This window comes from Thunnus albacares, chromosome 12 (assembly GCF_914725855.1).
Source record: "Thunnus albacares chromosome 12, fThuAlb1.1, whole genome shotgun sequence".
Lineage (NCBI taxonomy): Eukaryota > Metazoa > Chordata > Actinopteri > Scombriformes > Scombridae > Thunnus > Thunnus albacares.
The window spans coordinates 30,207,008-30,232,841 of NC_058117.1; the positions used below are offsets into that span (position 1 = coordinate 30,207,008).

Genomic DNA, 25,834 nt, shown 5'->3' on the forward strand with positions numbered 1-25,834 from the left:
CGGTAAAGTGTAACTCACCAGCAGAAATACAGGAAGCTATGATATGAAACAGAGGTTTAAAGCTATACAGCAAGTGTAAGACACTGTATTAATGTGAAATGACAGCACTAAGCAAAGCTTCTACAGAAAATATTAAGAGTATCTGATGACTGAAGCTCCAAAAAACTTTGAATCCTATCATCCTGATGAAAGCTTTCACATCACTAATCACTCCAGGAGAATAAACTTGCAGAACTTCAAAAGAAACTATAAATATCAAGCAGCGAAATTGAAAAAAAAAAAACACATTTATACACCAAAAAGCTTTGAAGCCACCAACACCACATCTCAGACTGCCTTAAATCCACTACATTCACTATAAGAAGAGTAATTACAGCCATCTAATGTCTATAACATGACAATCAAGATAAGCTTAAGTTATAAGGGACTGCGTTACTATAAGGTTCATGCAAAGTTTTTATTAGTTTTATCTCTTTAGTTTTTTTAAGATTAAGATTTTATCAGTGTTTGTTTGCTTGGCTGAGCTTTAGTCAAACTTTATTTTCAATTCTAGTGGAGATCCCAAAATTTCCAAAGATACTGACTGTTTCAGGCTGAATATTGGGGGGAAATGGGCCCAAAATAAAGCTCAAGACATCTAGAAGCAAACACACTCAGAGGCTAATGTCAGTCACTGGATTCACTGGATTTATAACTCCTCTTTATTTGTTACACTATTAAAACGTTTGACAGACTTTATCACAAAAATAAAACAAGATTTCAACATATTGCACCTCACCAGGACACATGTTTGTTTTTTCCTGCTTGAGATCCCATTTCACTCGCTCTCTTACGTCTTTCAAGCAGCTGACTAAAGGGCATGTCGGAAGGGAATTTCAATGTGCTGTTATCCTGTAATTACCACTTGTGGCAACAGTGGACGCTGTTCAGCAAAAATTATAAAAATTATATTCTCGCTTTAAAGTAGCCTGGTTCCAGACCTCTAAATTTCTACCCACATCTCCAATTTGTTCAGTGATTCAAAGGTCAGCCGGTTATTTCAGCCGGCTGTAGAAACACTCAAACAATCAGAGTTTTGTAGATGAGATAAAGAATCTTCCTACACAGTTAGCTAGTAAGGTACCTGGCTATAATCCTGAGAAATAGTGACACAAAAATGACATATGTGTTCAGAAATAAGTCTGAAATCTGCATATTTGTTCAACAAAAATGTTAAGTTAACTGCTGCTAGCAGCCGCTTTGTGTCCGTTACTTGCTACTGATCGGTTGGAGCAAAACAAAACGCCCCCAACAAAGCATTGGATAACATGGACACAACTGCAAGCTGAATGAATGAAGTGAAACCAAATGGAAAACATAAAGTTAACTAAAGTAATTTGATACTAATTTAGTAAATGCAAACCACATTTTATCCCTCTGTGACCAACTCTCTGCCTATCGTACAGCCAAAGGTCATCTCCAGATAACTATTCATTCAGTTTTATCCTGCTTGATATTAAGCATTCAGCATGAATTATAAGAGTTTAGCCTCGGTGGATTTCTGAGTAATGAAGTCCCAAAGCTTATTTCTCTTTGCCTGGTGCAGCTTTAATGTTTATCTATGCGATTAACTGATGCTGCTTTTAAGCACCACAAAAATTCTTTGCTTCCTACTAGATTTGTTTCTCGTACAGAAACCAGTCTGACGTTGAATCCATGTTTTTTGTTTTTTTTTTCTCACTAGGCTTCTCAGAGACCAGCTGAGGCCTGCTCGGACTAACTTCACCTTCCTTGTTTTGGCAGTATGTACAACATTATATGTACATCCAGATACACTAACTTCACATCAACATTCATCATCCTTCTCAAAGACTTTTCAACCGTTTCATCCATCTGTCTTTTCCATCCAGCCTTCTTGTGCAAATAAACCCAAACGCAACACAACCGATCCCATCACATCAGTGACTTCAGGAACTATTTACCTTAAATCCTAAACTTTAATTCTTCTTAGTGCATATAAATAAAGATTCTCACATTCATGTCTGAGTTTGTATCAGATTAAGTGGTTTTAAATTATATAGTTGTTCAAAATAAGTGAAACATTAGATTTGATAGAATAACTAGACTTGAATCCACACCCTGAAATAGATTTGTGGTATCAGTACCAACACCCAACTCAAGAACATAAAAACGTCCTTCGTCGATGTTGACCAATCAAAGACCTTCTCTGTAACTTCTGGGCATTATGAGCTTTCTCTAATTTCCAGCCTCTTCTTCATATCAGCGCTGCAACATTGCAGCTGATCTACTTCCTGTAATCCTCCTCTCCTCCGGCTATCCGGGTAGCGCCGGCCTCCTCCACAGGTCCCTCCCTCTTGGTTTCTGTGACGACCTCGGTGTAGGTGACGGCTGGGCTGGCCTCTGAAGCGTCCCCCTTCTGGGCCTGCGTGTGGTGCTCAGACTCGGCGTCGGCAACCTCCTGGCCCTCGGCGACGGCCCTCTCCTTCTTCAGCTTGATGCGGAAGGTCTCTTTGTTTGGGGCTTTCTTGGCAATATTCTCCTTCAGCCGTTCGCCGGAGTGCTTCAGGCGCTCGCCGGCTTGGTGCATCTTCTCCCTCCTTTCAGGCGACATGACTCTCTCACCGAAGTTGTGGAACCTGGTGCCCAAGTTGCCTTTGGTTTTGCTCATGTTCTCCTTGGAGAAGGCAGCCTTCAGGGTCTCCCCGCTTTTCGCCATTGACCTCTTGATGCGGGTGGCTCGTGAGGGGTCGGACTCCTCCACGCTCAGGTACTCCTCATCGGAGGAGAGGTCAGCAGGGAGATCGTAGGCGTCGGGCTCAATCTCCAGCCCCTCCAGGCCTGTTCCTTTAGGAGACTTAGTGACAGCCACTGATGGGATCTCTGCCTCGCCCTACAGAGAAGAAGAAAGACAGGACAGAGCTTTCAGTGTCTGTATTTCTATATAAACAAATCAAATCGGGAAAATACAGCATCTAAATGGATCCAGAGAGAGAAAAACGACAAAAAGAAACAACTTGCTTGAAAGTAGGGTCATACAATTTACCAAATACTGTTTATGCCCAGGTATGCATTGCATTAACATCTCTGGTTGTATTAAGCCAGGCAGAAACTGTTCAGATTTTAACCCTAAGTTGGTTGCTTCCAACTGCAGCCATTGTGGTTTGACATGCAGTTTAAGGTCACAATACTTGATTAATTACCTGAATGATCAACAACGATTGGTTGGATTTCTTGAATGTCAGAAATTTTGGTCGGCTGTCTGCAGTTTAAGCAGTTTCACAGTCTCACAATTCAGCATAAGAATGATGAATAAGAAGCACAGAAGTAAACAATTACAAACATGGCGCAGATGAAAGAGCGCATTGTGTGAACAGGGTCTGTGGAGAACAGGCTAATCCAGCGTTCGGGGAAGTTTCCACAAAGGAAAATGGCTAAAAGTACAGCTGCTTTTGTGTTTGTTGACAACAAGGCCATGTGACTATCTTGTTTGTATAGAACTTTATTGGAATGGTCAATGGACAAACCAGTTCGGTCCCCTTATCAGATACAGCAATGTGCCACAAGGCATGTAGTCTGCTGGAAATCAGAATGAAGAAGAAGAAGAACCTGTTCCATGTAAATGTTCAGTGTGAGCATCACGACTGGGAAACGTTCTAATCTTTTCTAAAAGCTCAGATGTATCCGGCTTGGCTGAAAATCTAGCCAATAAGGACGCCTCATGTCAGCCAAAGCCTATTGTTCATGGTGACAAACACATATTTAATGGATATAATGTAATTTTGTCAGTGAAGGTATTTCTAACTCTGTAATCATACAACTGTCTTGACTGTCTTGTCTGATGACATGAACGCAGCAGGCTAAACACATCCTGGACCTACATCTCATCGGACTCTGGGGAAGGCAGCAAATATTTCCACAAATGTTTTACGTTTTTTAAAATTGTGATTCTACAAATTTTTTAAATCTCAGCATCTGCTTTGCTCTTTGAAGTTTTGAGCCAACTGGTGGTAGGACTTGTCGATATATTAAATTGGACTGTAGTATAAGCACGGAGATGAAACGGATATCCATTGTCTCATCTGACTCTCTGTCCATTAAGGATAAAATGTTATGTTGCTTGTTGAGATGATGCAGGTCCTGATAGAAAACACGATACTCTGTCAGACCGGGCCTGCAGCCTCTTGCCTCTGAACACACTGGGATCTTCATGAGATCAAGTTTTTCTATTTTTACATATGAGGAGAAACTGAGACTCATTCATACAGGAAGCTTCTGGCAGGAACAACACCTGTGACTCAAGACAGCTGGTAATAATAATGACACCATCTGTTTGTACCTCCACCACCATGTTTAGACTGAAATATCTCTACAACTATTGGATGGATTGCCATGAAATTTGGTTTACATTCTTATGGTTACCACAGGATGAAATCTACTGAATTTTCATCTAGTGCCACCAACAGGTCAAAGTTTTCACCTTTCCAGTAAAATCTCCACAATTACTGGAAGGATTGATATAAAATTTGGACATTTATGGTTCCCAGATGATGTATCCCAATAACATATTTAATGCTTTCTAATACTTTATGACCAAATACCTGCAAAACTACTCACATTCCCTTCAACCTCAGCTGTATTTTGTGTATTCCGCTAATAAGCAAATTTTAGCATGTTAGCATTGTTACTAAGTGCTAAGACAACCTTGAAGCAAATTTTAGAGGCAGCGTGACTGCATACAAGGTCAATGGAAAGACATGATTAGTAGTAAATTTGCTGCACAAGTTAAAAATGTTTCAACTTGAAATCAGTACATATCTCTAAGCTTTGGTTGGTAGCTCACTTACAGCTAATGTACAGTTGGTATTTTGGCTGTTTGGATCAAATAAACAAAGTCAGATTTGTGCAAAAGATGCAAAAATTCACATTCACTTTCCAACCACACCTTTGTGTTAGCATTTAGCTCAAAGCACCTCTTTGTGACAGTCCAAGAACACAAGAGTCTCACTTTTCTAAAAATACACCAAAACCCATAAAAACGGATTACACTCTGATGTGCCTCTTGATGGCCGACAGAAACAGCCCAGCTCCACCTGCTGCGCCCTACAGGTGACTTTGGATGTGAAAACCAATTAATCCTAATTAAGCTCGGCCACCTACAACGATCACACTCATTAATCAGGGAGGAGTGATCAGAGCGCATCCAGTCTCTGTGAATGACACAATAATTACAGCGGCAGGCAATGTGGGTCAAGGCGTGTATTAATAACCTCGGGTGGCGGAGAGAGAGAGAGAGAGACTCTGCTGCTGAGCACAGTTTAATTTTACAAACAGTCATTATATCAAGCCACACACACAGTGAGATGCAGACCACCTTGAACTTCAATGCAAAATTAAAACAGGTCGCACAACTCTTCTCCACTGCACCACTCTGCTTTATCCACTAAACTTTTATCTCACCTTCATCAGGGTGGTGCCTGTTACTAATTATATATACGGGAGAACGAAGCTATGCAAGATGCCGCCCCTTCCAGCTCTGTAGATTGAACGTAATCTGGATCTTAATTATAATATCCTGAAAAGTAGGAATGTTCTCCAAGGAGCCTGATGTAATCTGCGGCTGTATTCACAAAACATCGTCGGAGTCTGTCCTAACTTTAGGACTGCTCAGTTTTTGGTCTGCAGGTAATTCACAAAATATTTTAAAGTAGCTCCTCAGTCTGAGAGAAGTTGGAAGAGGTCCAGACCTGCAGTCAATCAGTCAGCTGAGTCAGTGTTTTGGAAAATAACAAACTTTTAAAAGCATATTATTTAGATGGCAGTCGAGTTAAAGAGCTCAGCAACAAATCGAGCAAATCAGATGATGGCTCGTACAACTCTCCACCACTGGAACACTGGAAAAATGACATTTCTTTAAGTCTACATTAAATAAAAACCAACTGCAATAACTTAATAAATAAAGCTGCCACCGCTGGATGACCCGGTGAGATCTGGTGAAGTCTCTCACTGAGGACCCTTGTCATGCATATCATCTTTATGACGTGTGATCAAAGTTTGATTTAAGATGCTGAAGTGTTGCAAAGCTGCATGTTCTCCATTACAATAAAGTGTAACTCAGCGTTACCAAAACACCTCTCCTCTCACTGAATATCTCTGTCTGTCTGAACACCGTCTCCTGGCAGGTCAGGACTCCTCTGGGAACACTTAAATATCGGCTGAGATAGGAGTGACTTCCTACGTTCTCCTAGGACCAAAAATGTGTCACTGTGAGAAGTTTTGGCCAGTTGGCAGTGATTTCCTACTGTGAGAAGCTTGATAAGACTAAAACAGACTGTTTTCTCAGACTGTTGTTCTAGGAAACATGATGTAACCTTGACCGTAATAACAACACTGAAATGTTCTCAGAAGTCAGAACATTTTGACAGATAACGTTACTATTACATTACTTACTATTATAAAATGTTAACTCTTAGAACAGTGAATCCCAGCCAGGGGTACTCGGGTACTTCTGCAGTTGCCAGGGGATACGAGACTGTGCAGTAGCTCATTGAATTAGAAAAAGAAATTACTAGTTAGGGAGCAAACAGAGGCAGTTAACTAAAAGTAATGTATAAATTGTTGAAATAGTTGTGAATGTGATGAGTAAATGTTTTAAATGAAACCTTCAAGTAGTGTGAAAATGGTCTATAGAGCTGTATTAATGGATAAAAGTAATAAATGGTTGACGTGTCCAGCTTTTGTGGGAGTCGTATGAATGGATGTGAGTTCAGCTGACAGGGGCTGACTGGGAAGCAGTATAGTAGTAGACAGCAAAACATTGTACCAACATGTAACGTCACTAAAACTGTCAATGAACTTTGTAAATCAAATGTTCTCCTGTAACAGCAGCTTGGTGACCTCTTGTTTTAATCTCTTTGCCTGTGAGCAGTTTAACTCAGCTTCTCTCATTGCCACAAAGCAGAAATATCACAAAATAAAAACCCATTAACTCCTCTAAAAATTACACATTGTCCTCTAATGTTGGGAACAACAGCAGAGGTGGACCGGCCCTGAGTGTAAACCAGCAGCCATTTATCTTTTTCTTATTACTGCCCACTGTCCCAGCCTTCATTATTCAGCCACTGGCGACGACTGTCTCTAACAAACCGCTTGTTGCTTCCTGGCTAAATGACCGGAGCTGAAGCTCTATATTAGGAGATGAAGGGAGCCCTCAGAATAACCGACAGCACATCAGTCATGAGGAAACCCAACACTGCGACTGTCTCCTCTGCAGGCAGGGCGGGGGAGAGAAAACCAGACTGAGCTAAACCTGGAGTCAATGCACTGCTGAGACACAGAGTGGGCTGAAATATCTGCTTTAGCTCAAAACATACAGTATTGTTTTCTTTGGAACGAGATGATACATCTAAATATCTTGTAAATGAGGGGTCCCCAACATTTTTTTTTGTCTTGCAGGGGCCATGTACAACATGAAAGCTTGCAGACTGAAACTTTCCCCAAAAAAAATTACATTAAAGGTCGTAAAGTCAGTCGCCCAAAAACGACATATAGTCACGTTTGAGTGACAGATCATCTAGCAGTCGTAGTAATTTTGATCCGGAGCAGTGGTGCAGTTCAGATGACGTATATATATATGTGGACAGATTTCCTCATTCAGAGGCGGAAGGATGGATGGAGGCTTTAACCCAACGGTGGACTTTGCCACAGGAAACCATTACTACAATTGTTCCACTAACTTTAAAAGATAAGGCTGGTGATTTTCTATAATTTTCTTCTCATCAAACAAATCTCATGTTTGGATTCAAACCAACAATGAACTGATCTACTTAAAAGTATTGTGTGTGTATCTGAAGCCTGATATATCTTATTCCTCTGTGAAGTAGACCTCCGTTGTTGTCCAAAAACTATTACAAACACATCAATGAGTCACATCGCTGCACTGGATGACATGTTCCTACATCCATGAAGACTAGAAGGCTACCATAGCTTGTTCAGAAACGGCCATAAAGTATTAAAGGCTTTTTAAATTTACCCTCAAATCTTTCTAATAACTCTAAACTAGTAGGATCCCCAAACTGAAGAGCACCAGAGCACCTTTCTACATTATGTTATTTAAAATTATGGGCCGGATTCAGGGTTAATACAAACTATTTAGCCCCAGTTGACCCAGTGACTTGATGAAGCAAACATATATTCATCTATATGCACCATGGAAGCTTTAATACTTTACTGTAATCAAAAGGTCCTTCAAACTAAAAAAAGATTTTAATTGAGGGCCCCTCTACAGGAAGGGATCTTTAGATTCTGGGTTCTGTGGTACCCAGTCGTACATACCAAACAGATTTTTTTTTATTTTCAAACTACCGCACTGGCTGATTGGCTGGCATGTCAGACCCTGATGCTGGTTGACAGCAGTTTACAGCGTGTCCCTGCTGGCAGCGACGGAGAATGTGGAGATCCCAGAATAGGTTTCTCTGTCACGGATCCACGGCAGCTGCTCGCACAGCACATAACACTCCGGTTACTATTCTGAAGTCTGGACGTTAACGAGGAAAGCATCTCCATTTAATAGCGACTGCTGAATGTATATCTCGTATAGACGAGTGTTTATCTCCAGGACAGTCCTTCATCTTTATCATCAACAAGGTTTCTATTTTATAACAGAGTTAAACTGGCCTGGATGCTTTATTCAGAGGGATTTCCAAATGGACAAGAAGTAAAATTTAGTCAGAAAACTGATTTAAATGGCATTTAAATTTACAAGTGTAAAGATTTTCAATAAAAGCACAAAGTAACAGGTCTTGAGTTGTCCGTAGGAAACGTGAAGATGAAGATAAAGATGAATAAAGATTATGTCCAGTAAAACGTTCTTCCAATCATATGAAGCTGAAATGTATATTTGCCCATTACTTTATATTCATTTGTGATATCAAGTTATTTTAATGGATTACCTTCACCTTGAATCAGAAGATTTTGTTAATAATTTTTTAAAAAGATTCTGTAAAACCTCTTTAATCTACACAGAAAAAAACCCTTTATTCAGTTTAACATGTTAAAATGCCTTCAGGGGTAAATTAATAATAACTTATTTTAAAGCTTTGTTGTTTTTAGTGAGTGTCACATGTGTCAGGATGTGTAACAACTCAATAAATCACTGAAGTTATAGTTTTAAAATGTGTCTGCTTTACATTATTTATCCTCAGATTATTTTATTGCTTTGACCTACTGGATTTAACTCTGATAAGTAACTAAGATACTTAGATATACTTTGGTTTTTGGCTTTAATAAGACAATTTTATATAATCTTTAACACTTCCATTAGTGAAGTCATATTCCTGAGTGATGGAAAGTGCAGATGTAGTGAGTTTAAAGCACAAATTATTAATTTGAGAGCATGAAATAGTGTATTAGGTCAAGGAAACGAATGAAACAAACCTTTTACCAAACACTGTTGCGCCTTCATTTACAGTGATCACTTTATGATACTTATATGAATGTGAACATGTAATACATCTATTGATAGATTAGAGGTCTCATCTTTTCAGTCACTGTGGTTATTTTCAAAGAGAGCACTGTTGCATAAAATTAATCAGGAACAAAGCACAGAAGATTAGACGACTGAAACCATAGAAACATGGAGTCTGCAGAGAGGTGTGTGTTTAAAGTGACAAACTGAGTTAAAACCTCTACGAAATAAGTATTCGAATCATAATTTAAAACAATGATTCATCAGAAATCTTCACCCCTGACACTAACCGGGGTCTGTGTGTTTCATTTGACACTGTTCTCGTCTTGTCTGACCAAAGCCGTGGTCGCAGCGCCCGCAGCGACGCACAGAACGTCTTTGATCACCATTAAAACTACTCTCGGTTCACAGAATCATCTGTCATCCCACCAGCTGCTTCCAGAGAAAATCCCTCAGCTCTCCAATTCACTACTATTATAAAGTCTGTCCATCTCTTCGACAGCGACGGCCTCCTCAATCAGCAGCAGCCTCGGAGTATTCTCACTCTCTTTGCGCTCGTAAAAGGACGAGTCATCGGTGTCTATTTGCAGATAAGACACCTCGTTTGGTCTATTTTTGGACCCTTCCTGTTGAAAGATGACTCGACGTGAATGTTTGTTCATGCAAATGTTGCTGATTTCGATGCTCGTGGTTTCAATAAGCGTTCAGATTGTTGTGATTTCGTGGCCTCAGACAAACTCTATCTTACTTTATTTTCATACTTTCTCTAACTGGGAATGCTGGCAGTGGTGGTAGTAGTAATTATTAGAGTAAAAGTATTAATACACCAATGTTAAAGTACTTTAACAGTTAAAATCCTGCATTCAAATTTTGAAACTGAAGAGTGAAAGAGAGGAATTATTAGCACAATATATTTAATTTACCTCAAGGTGGAGCTTTTAATTCTTATATATTGCTAGATAGTTAAATGAATAACAATGCATCATATTTTAATTGTTATATATTTGTTAGTAATATCTGAATCTGCAACATAACCAGTAACATTAATCTGTCAGATAAATGAAGTGGTACAATGTTTTCCTCTGAAGTAGAAGTATATAGTTTCATATTTTTTAAGCGCCTTGGGGGCCTCTTGTAAGTTATTTCGGGTTATGTTGAGTAATGATAGTAACATAATGCAATATTTTTTCATATCTGAACATCATAATAAATCTATAGCTATAGTTAGGGGCCCCAGGCAGTTGCCTACCTAGCCTGATGGTAAAGTCCGCCCCTGTGTGTTCTTGAAATTTAAAGTGTCTCGTCTGCCTGCAGAGTTCGGTGAAGTGTTTCAAATCAGTAAAAAATCAGTAAAACTCTGAAGGTGAATCATCTTGTTTTCACGTTTTTCACCTGACCTGATTACGGTCGCTTGCTCTCAACATTAATAAGGATGCTTTTCTCAAAATTGCCAGAGTTAACGGAGACGAGGGGCTCTTAAGGGGTTGGACCTGAAACTACCATTAATTTCCTCACATCCCTCCCGCTCACCCTCTCACTTAATGAATTGAGTCAGAGTTCATTTGAGTTAAGATCTCGCTGCTTGGCACAGAGTTTGTACCGACCGTCTGCAGGAATTAATCTACTCTATTTTTGATCATTAACTTAATTATGCTCCAGTTTCTCGTAAAACGGAAACGGAAACATGAACAAGACCTCCGGATCTGATAATCCAGAGACAGGAGCTGCCCTGTCTTAGCATACAGTTCCTGTATTGACGAAATTCAGACATTCTTATAACCAATTTTCCCTGAAAACCAATTTCCTCATTCAGATTCTTAAGCTGCCATTATATACTTCATCAGAACTGCTCTCTGGATGATTGAGCCGCCCCACTTCACACAGTGATGGACAGAGTTACTGCAGTGTTCACCAAATTGAATTTAACTTTTCAGTACTACATAGAATTTAATACCTTTTTCAAGGTCAAAGAATGACGGAAAACCAGTAGAGACAAAAAGGCCTACAATTATTAATAAGTACACAAATTTATTGATATGTTTATCACATTTTTGTCAGTACTTCCAGCTTTATTTTACAACTTCTGTCAATAGAAAACTCAAACTAGTTCTTTCTGAGCATAACTTGGCCCTTACACTACGTTCACACCATGTCGGATGGATATTTTAAAGATTTATATTTAAAGACTTGACACCAGTATCATGATCTGTCACTATCTGCTCTCTGCAGCCACATCCTCTCATCTCCAGCCCTCCTCTGCGTTGCCCTCAGTCTGTTTTCAGGCCCCTGCTCACTTCTCACAGGCCATGTTCTTTCCTCTAAATCCCCCCACAGACCCGCCATCTTCAAGCTGTCCACCAGATGCCCTCGGACTTTCCCTCCTTTTCCCCCGTCCACGCACCTGTCCCAACTCAGTAATTGTCTGCACCTGCTGCCCATTCCCTCATTAGCTCATCACTATTTGTACTGGTCCTTTTCCTTTGTTCTTTGCCAGGTCATTGAAGTTGTTTTATGGGACATTTGCTCTCTAGCCGTCCTGATCCTGGACTTTATCTGTTCCTGTGGTTTATCACCTGTTTATCTGCTTTGAACTGGTTTCTATTTCTACCTGCAAGCCTGAGGTTTTTTGCTTTTGCATTATATTACCTTCTCGTTTCATCTGCCTGTCTTGTGAGTCTGCATTTGAGTCCTCGTTCATGACACACAGGAAGGTTATATTATAACTAAGTTGGTCGTCTGAGAGATTAAAATACTGTATATCCATTAAATTTGTGTTTAATTGCTTTGAATGATGTGTACATATTTGTTTGGTTTTCAGGCACTTCTGTATTATTATGTACAAAGTGGGATATATCAGAGCTTTCAGAAAAATCCCAGTTTCTCAGTTGTAATTATAACTTGGAGAACGCTCATCTGAAGCTCATAATCACTCACTTAATTACTGAGAATTTCCAATCAAAGTTAAGACGATTCTGGTTATTTTCTGTTTTGGTCTCACTTCTCACTGGTTTGAAATGGGTGGGGCTCAACTGGACGAAGATGATGTCACATATTTCCATTAGGAGTTATCATTGGAATCAAAATATGATGGCAGTAGTAGAGTGTTTGCCGATGTCGCCCGCACTGTCAGTGAAATCTGATCAAACCACACCCACACAGTCCTGATAGTCTACAGATGAGTTTTTGATTGTTAAACTCTTAAATAATAGTCATCAATACTGATTGTTCTTTAAACTTTGATTTTCCAATTTGTCATCAGCTGATACCAGCTTTAAGCATTGTTATTGATATTCTAACATAACTATTTCACATCAATTAGTTTGGCTTGATGTCCTTTAAAACAAAGGTTTATCTATAGTACAATCTTATTATTGTTTTATTGAAGTACTTTTTAGGGGCCTGAAGATGTGAAAGTATCCAGTAATTTATAAGCCAAAAACAAAAATTGAAAAAAATCAGAAAAATTACAGAATTTTGTGAGCAGAAACACATTTTTCTGTTTTCCCATCCAGTTAATCACCTCAAGACCTCTCAGGTATCTGGTTGACACCCAGGTTGGAAATCACTGGATTAATCTATCGAATATATATTTTTAGATTAATCAATTAATAATTTTAAATGACAAGATAAAAAATGAAGGAATGGTTATGAACAAACCCCAAATACCCATTTACAAAGAGAAAACACAGACAAACATTTGAAAAGCTGAAACCAGGAAATGTTTGGCATTCATGCTTGATGTATGACGTTAACAATTAATTGAAACTGTTTTGCCATTAAAACAAACTGCATAAAGATTTTTAAAAGAAATGAAAACTTGGTCCCTCCAGTCGTGATTATTTGGTGTTTTCACTTCTACTGTTTTAAGGGTTGACAAAACCTTTTAAAATAACCTTTTATCTTGGATGTTTTCTACTTCGTCCAACAGATTCATCCAAACCTCCGCTTACCTGATAGATGACGACGCGGAACTTGTTGCGGGTGAGCAGCTCATCCTGCGTAGATTCTACCTTCTTGACGCGAACGTTTTGCTTCTCGACACGTGTCCGGACCTCCTTGACGTTGGCGCTGACCTTGCGGGTCTTCTGCAGGAGCTTCTCCACCGTGCCGCTGGTGTCGTTGTGGTCCTTGGCAAGCTTCAGGACGTCGCCTTGGATGGTCTTGATGTTGGTCTCCAGTTCCAGTTGACGCTCCTCCATACGCTGCTGGCAGGACTGGACGTTGTCGATGATGCCGGCCACGCGCTCCAGCAGCGACAGGATGGTCAGGGCGCTGATGGGGTTCCCGGCCTCATCCTCCACCCCGATGATCTCCAGCTTCTCATGGACTCCCGCTGTGCGATACTTGTGCTGATCCATTGCAGTGTTTCGATGATGGAGGGGGGGCCTTAAATCTGATGATCTTGCTTCAAATTTGTGTGACACTTGATTGAAAGTCACAGATTTGTGGTTTAGTTTGGGGAAAAAGGACGACGACCGTTGGGGTTACCAGCTTGGAGACCGGAGAGTGGCAACACCCAACCACTGTGACCCAAACTCAGGTCTGGGGACAGAAGAGAGGGGAAACTCCACCCACCCCTTTTTAAAAATGCAACCTGAATTCAGCCCTCATCGAGATGTGGGCCAGGCGGTAATGCTCACAACCCCCCCCGGCTAAAAATAAAAACTCTTTGTAAGGCGACACTGGGACATTTTGGGAAGACGCAAAGCAGGGGATGATGGAAATCCCCGCCCCTGCCATGCTTTGTTAGACCCACGCAACACTGATTCTTAATTTTCCGTTATTTGCACATACGTTCATGCTAACAGCTGCGAAACATGTACATCAACAACAGCTTAGGAGTCATTCTGCAGCTCTGCAGCGACAGATGCAAAAAGAAGCCACAGTTGTCTGGTCTGATTACACAGAGCTGGAATGTTTTGGGGGATTAAACATTGCAGCGCTGCCCTTTTTACTTTCCCCTGGGCAGCAGAGTCCAAATATCGACTGGAACTGAGATCTGAGGCTCTTTATAGAGACGACTGATAATTCGAGAGCACAACGAGTGTCAGAGTGACACTGTCTCAGCAGCACTCACTCCTCTGAGCAGCCACTGCATGAAAAGGATTTATTTATTTTGAGAATCACTTATGTGCAGTACATGTATGAAAGGATATGTGTATTTTGTTGGTCTTGAGCTCACAGTTTGACTGCATCATATACCAAAGTCATGAACTTGCTTCGTCATCTGTCATGACAACGGGCTGAAAAGTGTGTTGTCCATAAATACACAGATGGATGTGTTAAAAATAACACAGGCCTACACTTGAGGCAGCTCCCCTACATTCTGCTATGGTAAGCTTTCGTGACTGCCTTCAACGAAGTATGGGGGGCCTCACATGGGGTAACAGCCTCCAGGTGCAGCCAGTAGTGGAAGAAGTACTCAGATCCTTTACTTAAGTAAAAGTACCACAATGTAAAAATACTCAGTTACAAGCAAAAGTCCTGCATTTAAAATCCTACTTAAATAAGAGTGCTTGTTTTGAAGAAAATCAGGGTTTGACTATAGTAAATATGTTTAATAAAGTACATTATTAATACTGATGAATCAGTGCATGAGCAGCATTTTGTTATTATTTGATCTTCAGGACTTTATAAGAGTCACAAAATAAATCTGAGAGATTGTGAGATGACAATTTGTTGGAAAGAAGAAAAAACAAAATTCTGACATAAATTTTGATTCATTTTACAGAACTTTTCTCTCATCTTTGATTTTTTGTGAAATATTGGAGTTTTACCTCTTTGAGTAAAATGCATCGACGTATTAAGAGAACCAGACACGGTGCCGCTGCTCAGTCTCGCTGGCTACAATACCATAAGTGGTCACTTGTAGTATTGTAGTGAAAAAATCCTCTTCGGCCTAAAAAGCATCGTCTCCATAGACTATAGATTATAAAAGATGTCTATAAAACTGTTGATTGCAAACCTCAAACTGCAAATACGGTCAATTATGACTCTTTGTATTATGATTTTTTTGATCCATGAAGGTTTTATATTTGTAAAACTTTCCTCAAGCCTGGAGCCTTAAAATCTGTGACGTTATCCCAGTGTCTATGGGCCGGCGGGAGAAACACTACTGCGCATATTCAGTCGGCCGTACAAGGTAGAAATAAACCTGGAAGCTAGAAACTTTTTTGGCTCATGCGTCAGACAAGCAATTCTCATTTGATTGAATAGGCACGATCTTTATCTCCGGTATCCAGTTCTTATAATAAATCCATGGTTTTATGTCTATTTGAAAAGACGTTTAGAGGAGCTAACAACTCATAGACCTCTGAAACATGACAAGGAGACATAATTACATACTGATTTTATGTTAAGTTTGGGAACCGCTGGTTTAACCCCTAAATAATGCAACATAAGTTAGAAGCTTTTGCCTAAAATGAAAGGACTTTGTGTAGGTTACAGACACTGTGCTAGCTCATGACTGACAGATTTTTAACTGATTGACTGAAGTCCAAAAACTGAAAACAGATTTGTGTATCAGAACTTTGTTTTTTCTTCTTTCCTCTCCCATTAATCATCTCACCACCCCTCAGATTTATCTGCTGACCCTTTGGAGGGGCCCGACCCCTAGGTTGGGAACCACTGGACTAAACTAGCTAACTGTATATAAAGTAGTGTAAACTAGCTCCACCTCCAGCAGCTACAACAGTAACATGCTGCTCTAACACTGATGCTTCACTATTAATAATCTAATGATGTCATATATAATAATATATCAGTCAGAGGGACCAAACCACTACTTTTACTGCAATACTTTAACTACATCAAGCTCATAATACTTATGTACTTTTACTGCAATACTTTAACTACATCAAGCTCATAATACTTATGTACTTTTACTGCAATACTTTAACTACATCAAGCTCATAATACTTATGTACTATTACTGTAGTGGGATTTTTCATGCAGGACTTTTACTTGTATTTGAGTATTTTGCTGTATTGATGCTTAAGTAAAGGATCTGAGTACCACTGCTGTATTTTGTGTTCTGGTGTTTTTTTTGCATTGTGACGGCAATGAAACAAGACAGAATTCATTTTCAGTTTAGTTTGCTCGACTCTCTCTCTCTCTCTCTCTCTCTGAACTGACTGTATCTATCAATCAACTGTGCTCATGACTACAAACACTGATATTTCCTGTCTTTAAGGGAGTTACTGTAAAGGATCGTGTTCGACTGAAGCCAGCAGCTGTTCTTGTCCCTGAATTCCCCCCCCGGCACCCACCCCCCTCCTCTCCGCCCACCTCCCTCGTGTCTATAACTCTATATTTACCCCGGGGTAGCAGACCTGAGTCCCCGCCCCTGGCAGAAATAAACGACACACACGCAATGGTGTATTTTCATGTGGAGAGGCAGTGACCTCTGCTCTCCTTCTAACTTCTGCAGATGAGCAGTTTTTAATTAGATAGAACACTAATTAATGATTTAGCTCCTCCCCTCCAGCACCAGGCAGGGGTTTGGGTCTAATGATGATGATGATGATGATGATGATGACATGACTGGAGGCCATATTCAACCTCATCTGTCCCCTTTTTCAACCCACAAAGTCCCAAAGCTTGTATACCTGGGGAAGGAAATTAATAATAATTGATTGTACCCTGAACTGTGCTGCTGTTAATTGACTAAAATTACATAATCCAAGAAAAAAACAATATATTATAATATTAACATAATTATAAATTGCAGAATATTTTCAACCAACAGGGCAAAACCCCAAAGATTTTCAACTTAAAATAACATAAAACAGACAAGAGCAGTAAAATTCTCACATCTGAAAGGCTGGTATTTGTTGTTTAATAAATGATTTGAATGATGTAAAGATTATCAGAATCATATTAGATATTTTCTATTTCTCAACTATACTGAACCAATGTTTCAGTATCTGGCAGCAGAGATATCCATGTAATACAGGAAAACCCAAAATATTGAACAAAAAATCAACTGAAAAGTATCATCGATTGATTAATTTATCGTAAACTGTGTGGATGTGTTGCTAGTGCTACAACATGTGTCAAACATTTGCACAGATTCTACTGTGTACAACTGTATGTTGTCCCACAATGCACTGCACTATCACCTACGTTACTTTTCTAACTGAAAATTAGCTTTTTGTGCAACTTTATTTCCACAAAGTAGATATTTTACACATCATGCAGCTCTAAGCTCTAAGTAAACACCACATACGTCACATTTAGCGCACACGTACACGTTTACTGACTAAAGGCACAAATGCAAAGATCGATCATTCAAATAAGAAAATCGTTGTTTTTAATCCAGCCCTAATTATCACAACAGACGACCGACGTTAAGAAGCTCTTAGTGATGTAAATGTGCGTTCGCTCTGAAGTTTATTTACGAGTGTTTGTCGTAATGTTCCTATCTCCTAAGTTTGATTGTTGAGGGGACAAATACAAATGTGATAAACTGATAATATTAATATGATGGTACAAATTCAGTATTTTTATGCACCTTAAAGCCTGACACTATTTTGAGATTGCAGGTACAGAAAGTAGTTTTGACTCCTGCAGGACTCCATAAAATTAACAATTTACATGTGCTTTTCTTTAAGGGCTGACAACCTTATAATGATGCACATGAATTCCTTGTAAACAGTCTAAACTGTCAAGAAGATGGTGTTTAATATTAGTGTTTAGTATGGAATTGGGTCACAGTGTCTCTGTAGAGCAAAAATAAACCAGTCTTTTGTCTGTGAAGAGTCTCCTGTGGCTGATCACACCGGTCATCTCAATAATTTGTATTTCTGCAGGCGAATCGCTCGCTCGCATGCAGACACACACACACACACACACACACACACACACACACACACACACACAGTGAACAAAACATCATTAATCCATTACAGGAAGTTGGATACACATTAAAATGAGAGCACCGTCAGAAGAAGAAGAAACACAAATCAAAGACAAACCTCACAAGACAGACATTAAAAAAAAAGAGGAAAATTTCACTCAAATGACACATCGGCACCCCGCTGTACATTAAAAAAACATGTCCTTTTTATTTTGGCAGAGACCAAAAATAGCCTCTCAAAGTCTACATGCAGAATATTAACATGTCAAACACATTCTAGTCACATTTAGAGAAGTCACGGCTGCGATGGTCGACAACAAGTAGAAACACGTTGCTCAGCGGAGGAGGGTGGGGGGGATGGGGGGGGGGGGGGGGGGGGGGGGCTGACCTATGACCTGTAGACGGAGACTAAGACGTTACAGAAAAACTCCTTTGACAGAAAATAAAAAAAATTATAAACATACAGAGAAGACAAACCTCCCTGAACTTGCATTTTAGACCTCAGTTCCTCCACAGATATACACCGAGAAAGAAGCTCAAATAGAAAGCTGCGTTCACAAAATCTGGTGTCACCACCGAATCATGACCTTCCATCACATGTAAATTACACATTTCTTCTTCTGTACATGCATAACAAAATGTAAATAGTCATATTATTGTACTTTTTTTTTTTTGTGAGCCAACATGTTAGATAACGTTACTCTGATCTACGATACAGAACCCGGGAGGGACAACGGAGAAAAAAAGAACAAAAAACAAATTTATACTCTCGATTTAATAATTCATACACTTAATTTATCTATTTCTTGTTACTTGTGCTGCTGATGTGTGTTGAACGTGGATGTACTAAGAAGAATGTTGTGTGTTGTGAGTGAAGAAAAGGTAAAACTTGTTTGATTTATATTACTTTATATTACTTACATTATAAAGGATCTCAGAGATAACACAGTGTTGTGCTTACAAGCCAAAACCTGAAGTATATCCACATATCTGAGTCCAATATCAAAATAAAACCTCATTAAATCCGAGCAATCCATAGTGAGGGTGAACGTAGGACGAGAGGATGTCATGAGGGTGAATACTATTAAATTGAGAGCATGAATTATTAAATTATGAGCACGAATTATTAAATCGAGAGCACAAATTACTAAATCAAGAGCACAAATTATTAAATCGAGTGTGAATTATTAAATTGAGAGCACAAATGATTAAATCGGGAGCACAAATTATTAAATCGAGAGCACGAATTATTAAATCGAGAGCACAAATTATTAAATCGAGAGCACAAATTATTAAATCGAGAGCACAAATTAGTTATTTTTCTCTCCATGGCCACTCCCGGGCTCTGTACCACAATGCAATATGTGCATTAATGTGCTAAAAACTAGTTAGCCCACTAGCTAAACTTAGCATAACTTGCCCCCATTAGCTTATTGATAATGGTAGTAAATTGTGGCTCCGTGTTGGTGCCCTTTGGTGTGTTCTGGTACCAGAGGGCCTAATGTGATCTGGTGGCCTGTATATGGCTGCCAGATCTGGCTACACCTTCAGGCTGCAGACTTTGGCTGAGAATTAGCTCCAGCTAGCTAGCAGCAGTTGGGCAGTAGCATTAGTTGGACACGTGTACTTGGGTCAATTCTGGCATCATTAAACTAGACATACCAGATTTAGTGTCTATCAGGAGGTCACACAAAAAGAAAGGAAGAAAGTGACATAAAATACTGGAATATGGTGTTGCTTGAAGCTTGGTGACGTAGTGACTTCTTGTGGGGATACTTGGAAAGCTACCCCTTAACATGCTAGAGTTAGCAAGCCACAATAGCTAGTCTAACTGCCTAACTGGCAGGCCAGCTAGCTTGATTGCTAACCAATAATAACACAGTTTATTGAAGAGTTGTATTTGTACCATCAACTCCTGCCTCACGGTTAACTGCAGCCAATACTGTATCTCATTGTGGAGCAGTTTATACTCCAGTAGAGCGACTAAATGGTGATACACAGCTAATATGATAGCGTCCTCCATTTGGGACTCTCAAGCTCTCTGTTACTGTCGTTAACATAGTGAATTAGCCCATCACATTCACCATTTTGAGCTACAAAATAGGTCTGTGAATGAATGAATTTGTTATATTAATTGTTGTGACCAGCCAATACACTCACATCAATTGATTTTGGCCCATAATATTGCTGTTAGTGCTGGTGTGACTGAGCTTCTAGGCTGCTGTTGGCCCAGTGGCCATTTTAGCTCTTTTAATTTAATATTATTTGTCAATGATAGCTTATATTAGATTAGTTTAATGTTCTTTCGGTCTCTATCAGTTCCTTTCTTATTCTGAGTTTCTTCTTGCAGTCTCAGTTTTATTTATTATCTCATTCCTAACGGAGTAAATGGCAGTCGAGTTAATGCACAGTTAATCGCTCTGGAAGGTCCTGATTCAGAAAATACTGATCATCTGTGTTCACATCACATTAGAAGAAACAAAACACTCTGACCTTTTTTTTTTCATAAAAGTTGGGAGAGTTGTTGGAATGAACAAATTGCAAAAACAGCAAACATTCACTTTTAACAAGTACATTTAGTTGTGTTACTGTGAATATAACTGAGGGTTTCTGTGGGAGATACCTGACAAAACTTATAGAATATCCAATATGACTTGAACAGGTGAGTAGAGCTGCAACCATTATTTGAATAATCGATTAGTTACCAACTATTAAATTAATTGGCAACTATTTTAATCATCAATTAATCAATTTGAGTCATTTTTTAAGAAGAAAATTTTCCAAATTCTCTGATTACAGCTTCTTAAATGTAAATATTTTCAGGTTTCTTTAGTCCTCTTCGACAGTAAACTCTTTGGGTTGTTGACTGTTGGTTGGACAAAACAAGACATTTGAAGATGTCCATTGGGCCATTTTCTTACATTTTATGGACCAAACAACTAATCAATTAATTGAGAAAATGATCGACAGATTAATCAGTAATGAAAATCATCATTAGTTGCTGCCTTACAAGTGAGATTGAGGTTTGAATACTGCTGGAACAAATACCACAGAAATCAGCTTCAGCTTCTAAAAGGTCAAACTCTATTAGTTCTCCAACCTCATGAATACTGAACATCACAAATATACAATTGCAGTCACTCACGTCAACGTGGTATTTGCCATAAAACATAAATTTAAATGTATTATCAAGTGTGAAAAAGCTGATCAGAAGGAACCAAAATTTTCAGTTTGAGAGTGCTGAGGTGGGACAGAAGAAGCAAGACAATTCAGTGAAAATGTTTTGGAAAAATTTGCAGGAAAATTATGTGATTTTGATATAAAACACACAAAAATGCATAACTGGACAATCAGTATAATAACAGGTAGTGTTACAGTAAACTCAGGGACACAACACAGAAAAGGCATTTTCATTCATGGGACATCAAGTTCCCATCGACATTGCTGGAGGACCGAATCAGATTTTTTTTGGTCTGCCATGTGACTACGTATGTACAGTATCTGTTTGTCTTCACTGTTCAGGCTAATATTAAGACTATAACATTAAAGCTAAGAGGCTTTAATGATAGCGAGGCAGCTGCACACAGCTAACACCTGCAAGACATGTATCTGATCACATGTTGGACATGATATTTATACAGTATAGTATCTTTTGAATATTGACTATCCACCTTATTACTAGTCCCGGACAACTTCTGGTTATTCCTTTTACTGAACTGGCGTCTGTGGGGGTTAGCGGGACGCTAAAGGTGTCTTCGCTTTTCTCCTTGGGGAGAATAAATGACGTGGGAACAAAACCTGTTACACCTTAAACAGGATCATGTGATCTTACCTCTGCCTTCTACTACTGAGGGATGAGTGTGGTGTCAGCTAATATACAGCACATAGACTGTATATAAAGATGGAAGTCATGACAGCTCCCCAAAAGTGAAGACAAAATATCACGATCGCCCCCTGGTGGCTGGTTGCAGTAAAGGTCGTAACTTTCCCAACGATGGTTTCTGTCATTTTAGGTAGTTCTTGTTCTTTGAGTGGACGATAAGACTAGAAAGGCGATATATAAATGCAGTCCATTTACCATTCTTATCACGCTGATGTATGTTCAATTGCAGTTTTCTGATAAGTTTGTTTTTATTTGACAATATAAAAAGGGGGTGTGACGACAAGACCGACAGTTGTGACAGCCGCTCACAAACCTCTGTCAGACGGCGGGACGGCTCAGGGGCGGTTGTGTCCCTTGGGCTGTCATCCCGCCACCCAACTCTACTGCGCAAACTCCGGCTCAAAATGACGTCACACGAGCAAGATGACAGCTTCTGGAAAGGAGATATTCTGTCTTCACTGCTGATGGTGAAGCGATCTGAAAAGCTCTGAGGCTCATCAGTGTTTCTATAGTGACAAAGACAAACCGGTTTTGTTAAAGGAGTTAGAACTGAATCTTATCTATCTGAAAGCAAGGTGCGTTTCCATATACATAAAATCATCACTAGCAGAAGGCAGAGGTCTGATCATATGATCCTGTTTAAGGAAAAAGTTTGTCATTTTGGCTAACTATCGCTAGTTAGCTATAGCTAACTTAGCTTAGCACAAAGACTGGGCGCGGTTGAAAACAGCTAGCCTGGCTTTGTCCAAAGGTTACAGAATCCACCTACCAGCACCTCTAAAGCTCACCGATCAACATGTTATATGTTGTTTGTTAATCTGCACAAAAACAAAACAACTAATCGTTGTTTATACGGATCCTAATAATATTACTTCCTTCTCATTTAACTCTTGGCAAGAAAGAGAATGATTGTATTTCCCAAACTTTTTTCTTGTGTGACAGGCTGTGTTCATTCATCATTTATTTCCCAAACTAACTCTGACAAACGCTGGTTCACAATAATAACCAGAGGTTGCACCCATAATTGTCACAAGGTCTCATGGAGCAAGGAATAAGGTGGAAAGGGTTATTATAGTTAATTTTTCGTAAGGGATCCTTTGTGCTTGGAATGTCTCGCTGAGGACCAAATGCAAAACTAAACAAACAAAAATAAAAAAAAAAAAGACAAAATTATTCTCTCACATTCAAAAAAAAGCCTTGATTACAGCCATCTCAGCAACTAAGACTTCTTCCAATTACATGAAAAATATCATTAAAGTTGACCTCAATGTGCATTCAGTCCTTTCAAACTGCCTTCAAACCCCCAAAACAGCAGACAGCCCTTCCTTTACAATCCTTCAGATTTACAGACAGAGATGAAAAACATTCCTGCCTCTGAGTGTTACAATCAACACGACTGTCTTCCCCTTAAAGCAAAATTATATTTTAGAAGTTTCCCCTCATCAATGATGTCTGTGTTCTTTTTTTTTTTTTTGTCGTTTTCTGGCGGGGATAAAAACAGCAGACTGATTTTTTCAAACATTACACATTCCTTTCTTTATAACACAGAGTATTTCCTCCTCCCTCAGTGTCCCTCACCATGTCCTCCCTTCATCATCAGTCCCACTTTTTCGGATTTCCACCTTGCTGTCAGCGGTCATCGGATACCCGGCGACGCAGAGACGGCGGAGGCGTCGAGGCCGTCAGCTTTTCTTTTTAAAAAGTTAAAACTACACCACAGTACACAGTTTTCACAAGTCATGCGAATATACAGGAACTAGAATTCAGAAAGCAACTTTTAAAATAAAGGTTAACATAAGAAGTAAAAACTACTTTAAATGAAAATAATTATAATAATAATAAATTATTAGCTCGTTTAAACACAGTGAAGTATTTAAATGGAATTTCATACCAAAGAATAAGAAGTGTAAACATATCTATCTGACTGGCTGGCCCCTCTCACCTCCTACAAACAACAAAAAACAAAAAAAAAAACTGCATTTGGTGATCAGCTGCACATTATTAGTAAAAAGTGAAACAGAGAGGGGCGTAGAAATAAATCATTTTCAATAAATAGCACATTCCAGAGGGGCAGACATTACTCTGTTAGCCAGTTTGCCAAAGGTACCGTATTTATAAAGCATTCAACAAAACCTCTAATGAAGCAGTTAAAAGTAATTAAGAAAGCAGACATGGCAACGATGTAAAGTGACGGCGGGTTTTGTCGATTCGGCTCCTCTTGGTCTTGCGGAGAAAAAAAAAAAAGAAAAATCTTGATCGCGTAAATCGTTGCGCAACAATTCCATCCAAAAACAAAAAAAAGGAGATAAAATAAGGCCCCTTAAATAAATATTATCATTCTTCTTCTTTATTTATGGTTTCCCAGGAGAAACAAAAATTTAATACCACACATCTACTGTTAAAAAATGGTATTCCCACGTCGTAAGAAAAAACTTATCAAAAAAACGCAGACAAACACGGCTATACCATCCTGGAGTTTGTGTCCGAGGAGAAGTGTCCGAGGTTTTGTTTTTGCCGGCGGCCTCTGTTGTTTTTTGGACATTTCCTAAAAACACAAAGAGACAAAGATTCATAAAATTCTGTTATCAAAAAATTTGAGCTAAAACTTTACCTTTAATAAACTGGTTAGCAAATAACCGCATTATTTTGAGATTCCTTTAATATATTTTAATAAAAAGACTTCTTTTACTGTCATACGGCTGCCAAAAACCTCTAACGTTGAAAAGAGAAACTGATATTTTTCAGAGTGAAGTCGCTCTGGAGAGAAAAATGAGGCCAAATCAAATCCTGTTTAAGTCTCCTTTAGCTTTAAGCCTCAAACTGTCACCTGCAGCTCCGTCCTCCCTCCTGACAGACATCACACCTACACTTCAAGAGTGATGGAGGAACAACGAGGCTGCATTCACAGCTGTTTGTCTGCACCGATTTCTGTTTTAGTTCAGTTGGTTTGCCCAGCTGAGAGCAACAATGTTCGGCAAATAACAGGAGAGAAGAGACATCGGAAAATGTGTCTCCACGACTCAGAAACAGGATGAAAAAAGGCAGAATAATTGTGCAAGAAATTATGTGTTTATATTACAGTTTTACACAATATGCACGTTATGCATAAGAGGATTATCATCGCGCATTATACTGTGTTATTATGTACTTTCAGTATACGTCTGCAGGTTAACAGTGTGGATTAAAGCTGCTGTGCTGGAAAATACCACCATCTTTTCATCATTATCTTCCCCATGTGCCCCTGTTAGCTCAAAGGGATTAAAACACCATTATGACCATTATGAAACCAAATCTCTGAAAATATACATCAATATTAATAAATGAATATTCGCAATATTAGTACTATGCATGCATTTGATGACATGCATTTGTCTTTTTCATATGGTTTTCTTTTCTTTTAAAGCAAAACTATAAATAAATAAATAAACTGGAAATTTAACTTGCAATAAAATATTTTAAAAGTCCATAATTTAACACTTAATAATGATTTAACTGTTTTATTTTAAAGAGATAATTAATGGATAAGTTCATGAATTCAATCAAATAACATATAAGCTATCATTTAATAAAAACCTTCAGGTTTTCAATGTTCCCCTTTTAAATCAAAACATCTTAACATATAATCCGTTAA

The 25,834-nt window shown here is 39.0% G+C and overlaps 2 protein-coding genes across 2 annotated transcripts in view; both read right to left on the bottom strand.

Annotated features, from left to right (window-relative positions):
• Positions 1-810: 810 nt before the first annotated feature.
• cavin4a (caveolae associated protein 4a) lies at positions 811-14,072 on the bottom strand. The gene is made up of 2 exons (XM_044368869.1): positions 13,414-14,072; positions 811-2,890 (listed from the first exon to the last, which is right to left on the bottom strand). Exons 1-2 carry the CDS (start codon positions 13,819-13,821, stop codon positions 2,285-2,287), a joined length of 1,014 nt encoding a protein of 337 aa, XP_044224804.1. The 5' UTR covers positions 13,822-14,072; the 3' UTR covers positions 811-2,284.
• Positions 14,073-21,233: 7,161 nt separating this feature from the next.
• The window catches only part of tmeff1a (transmembrane protein with EGF-like and two follistatin-like domains 1a), a 104,902-nt gene continuing 100,301 nt past the window's right edge, over positions 21,234-25,834 (bottom strand). The window contains exon 10 of the mRNA XM_044368920.1: positions 21,234-24,748. Within this exon, the coding sequence (XP_044224855.1) occupies positions 24,664-24,748 (85 nt within the window). The 3' untranslated portion in view covers positions 21,234-24,663. The remainder of the gene's footprint in view (positions 24,749-25,834) is intronic.

Bases quoted from the DNA above. Each gene is read 5' to 3' on its own strand.
- cavin4a (XM_044368869.1), bottom strand. From the start codon at position 13,821: ATGGATCAGCACAAGTATCGCACAGCGGGAGTCCATGAGAAGCTGGAG. The intron at 2,891-13,413 runs GTAAGCGGAGGT...TCTTCTCTGTAG, and splicing joins TCCGCGTCGTCATCTATCAG to GGCGAGGCAGAGATCCCATC.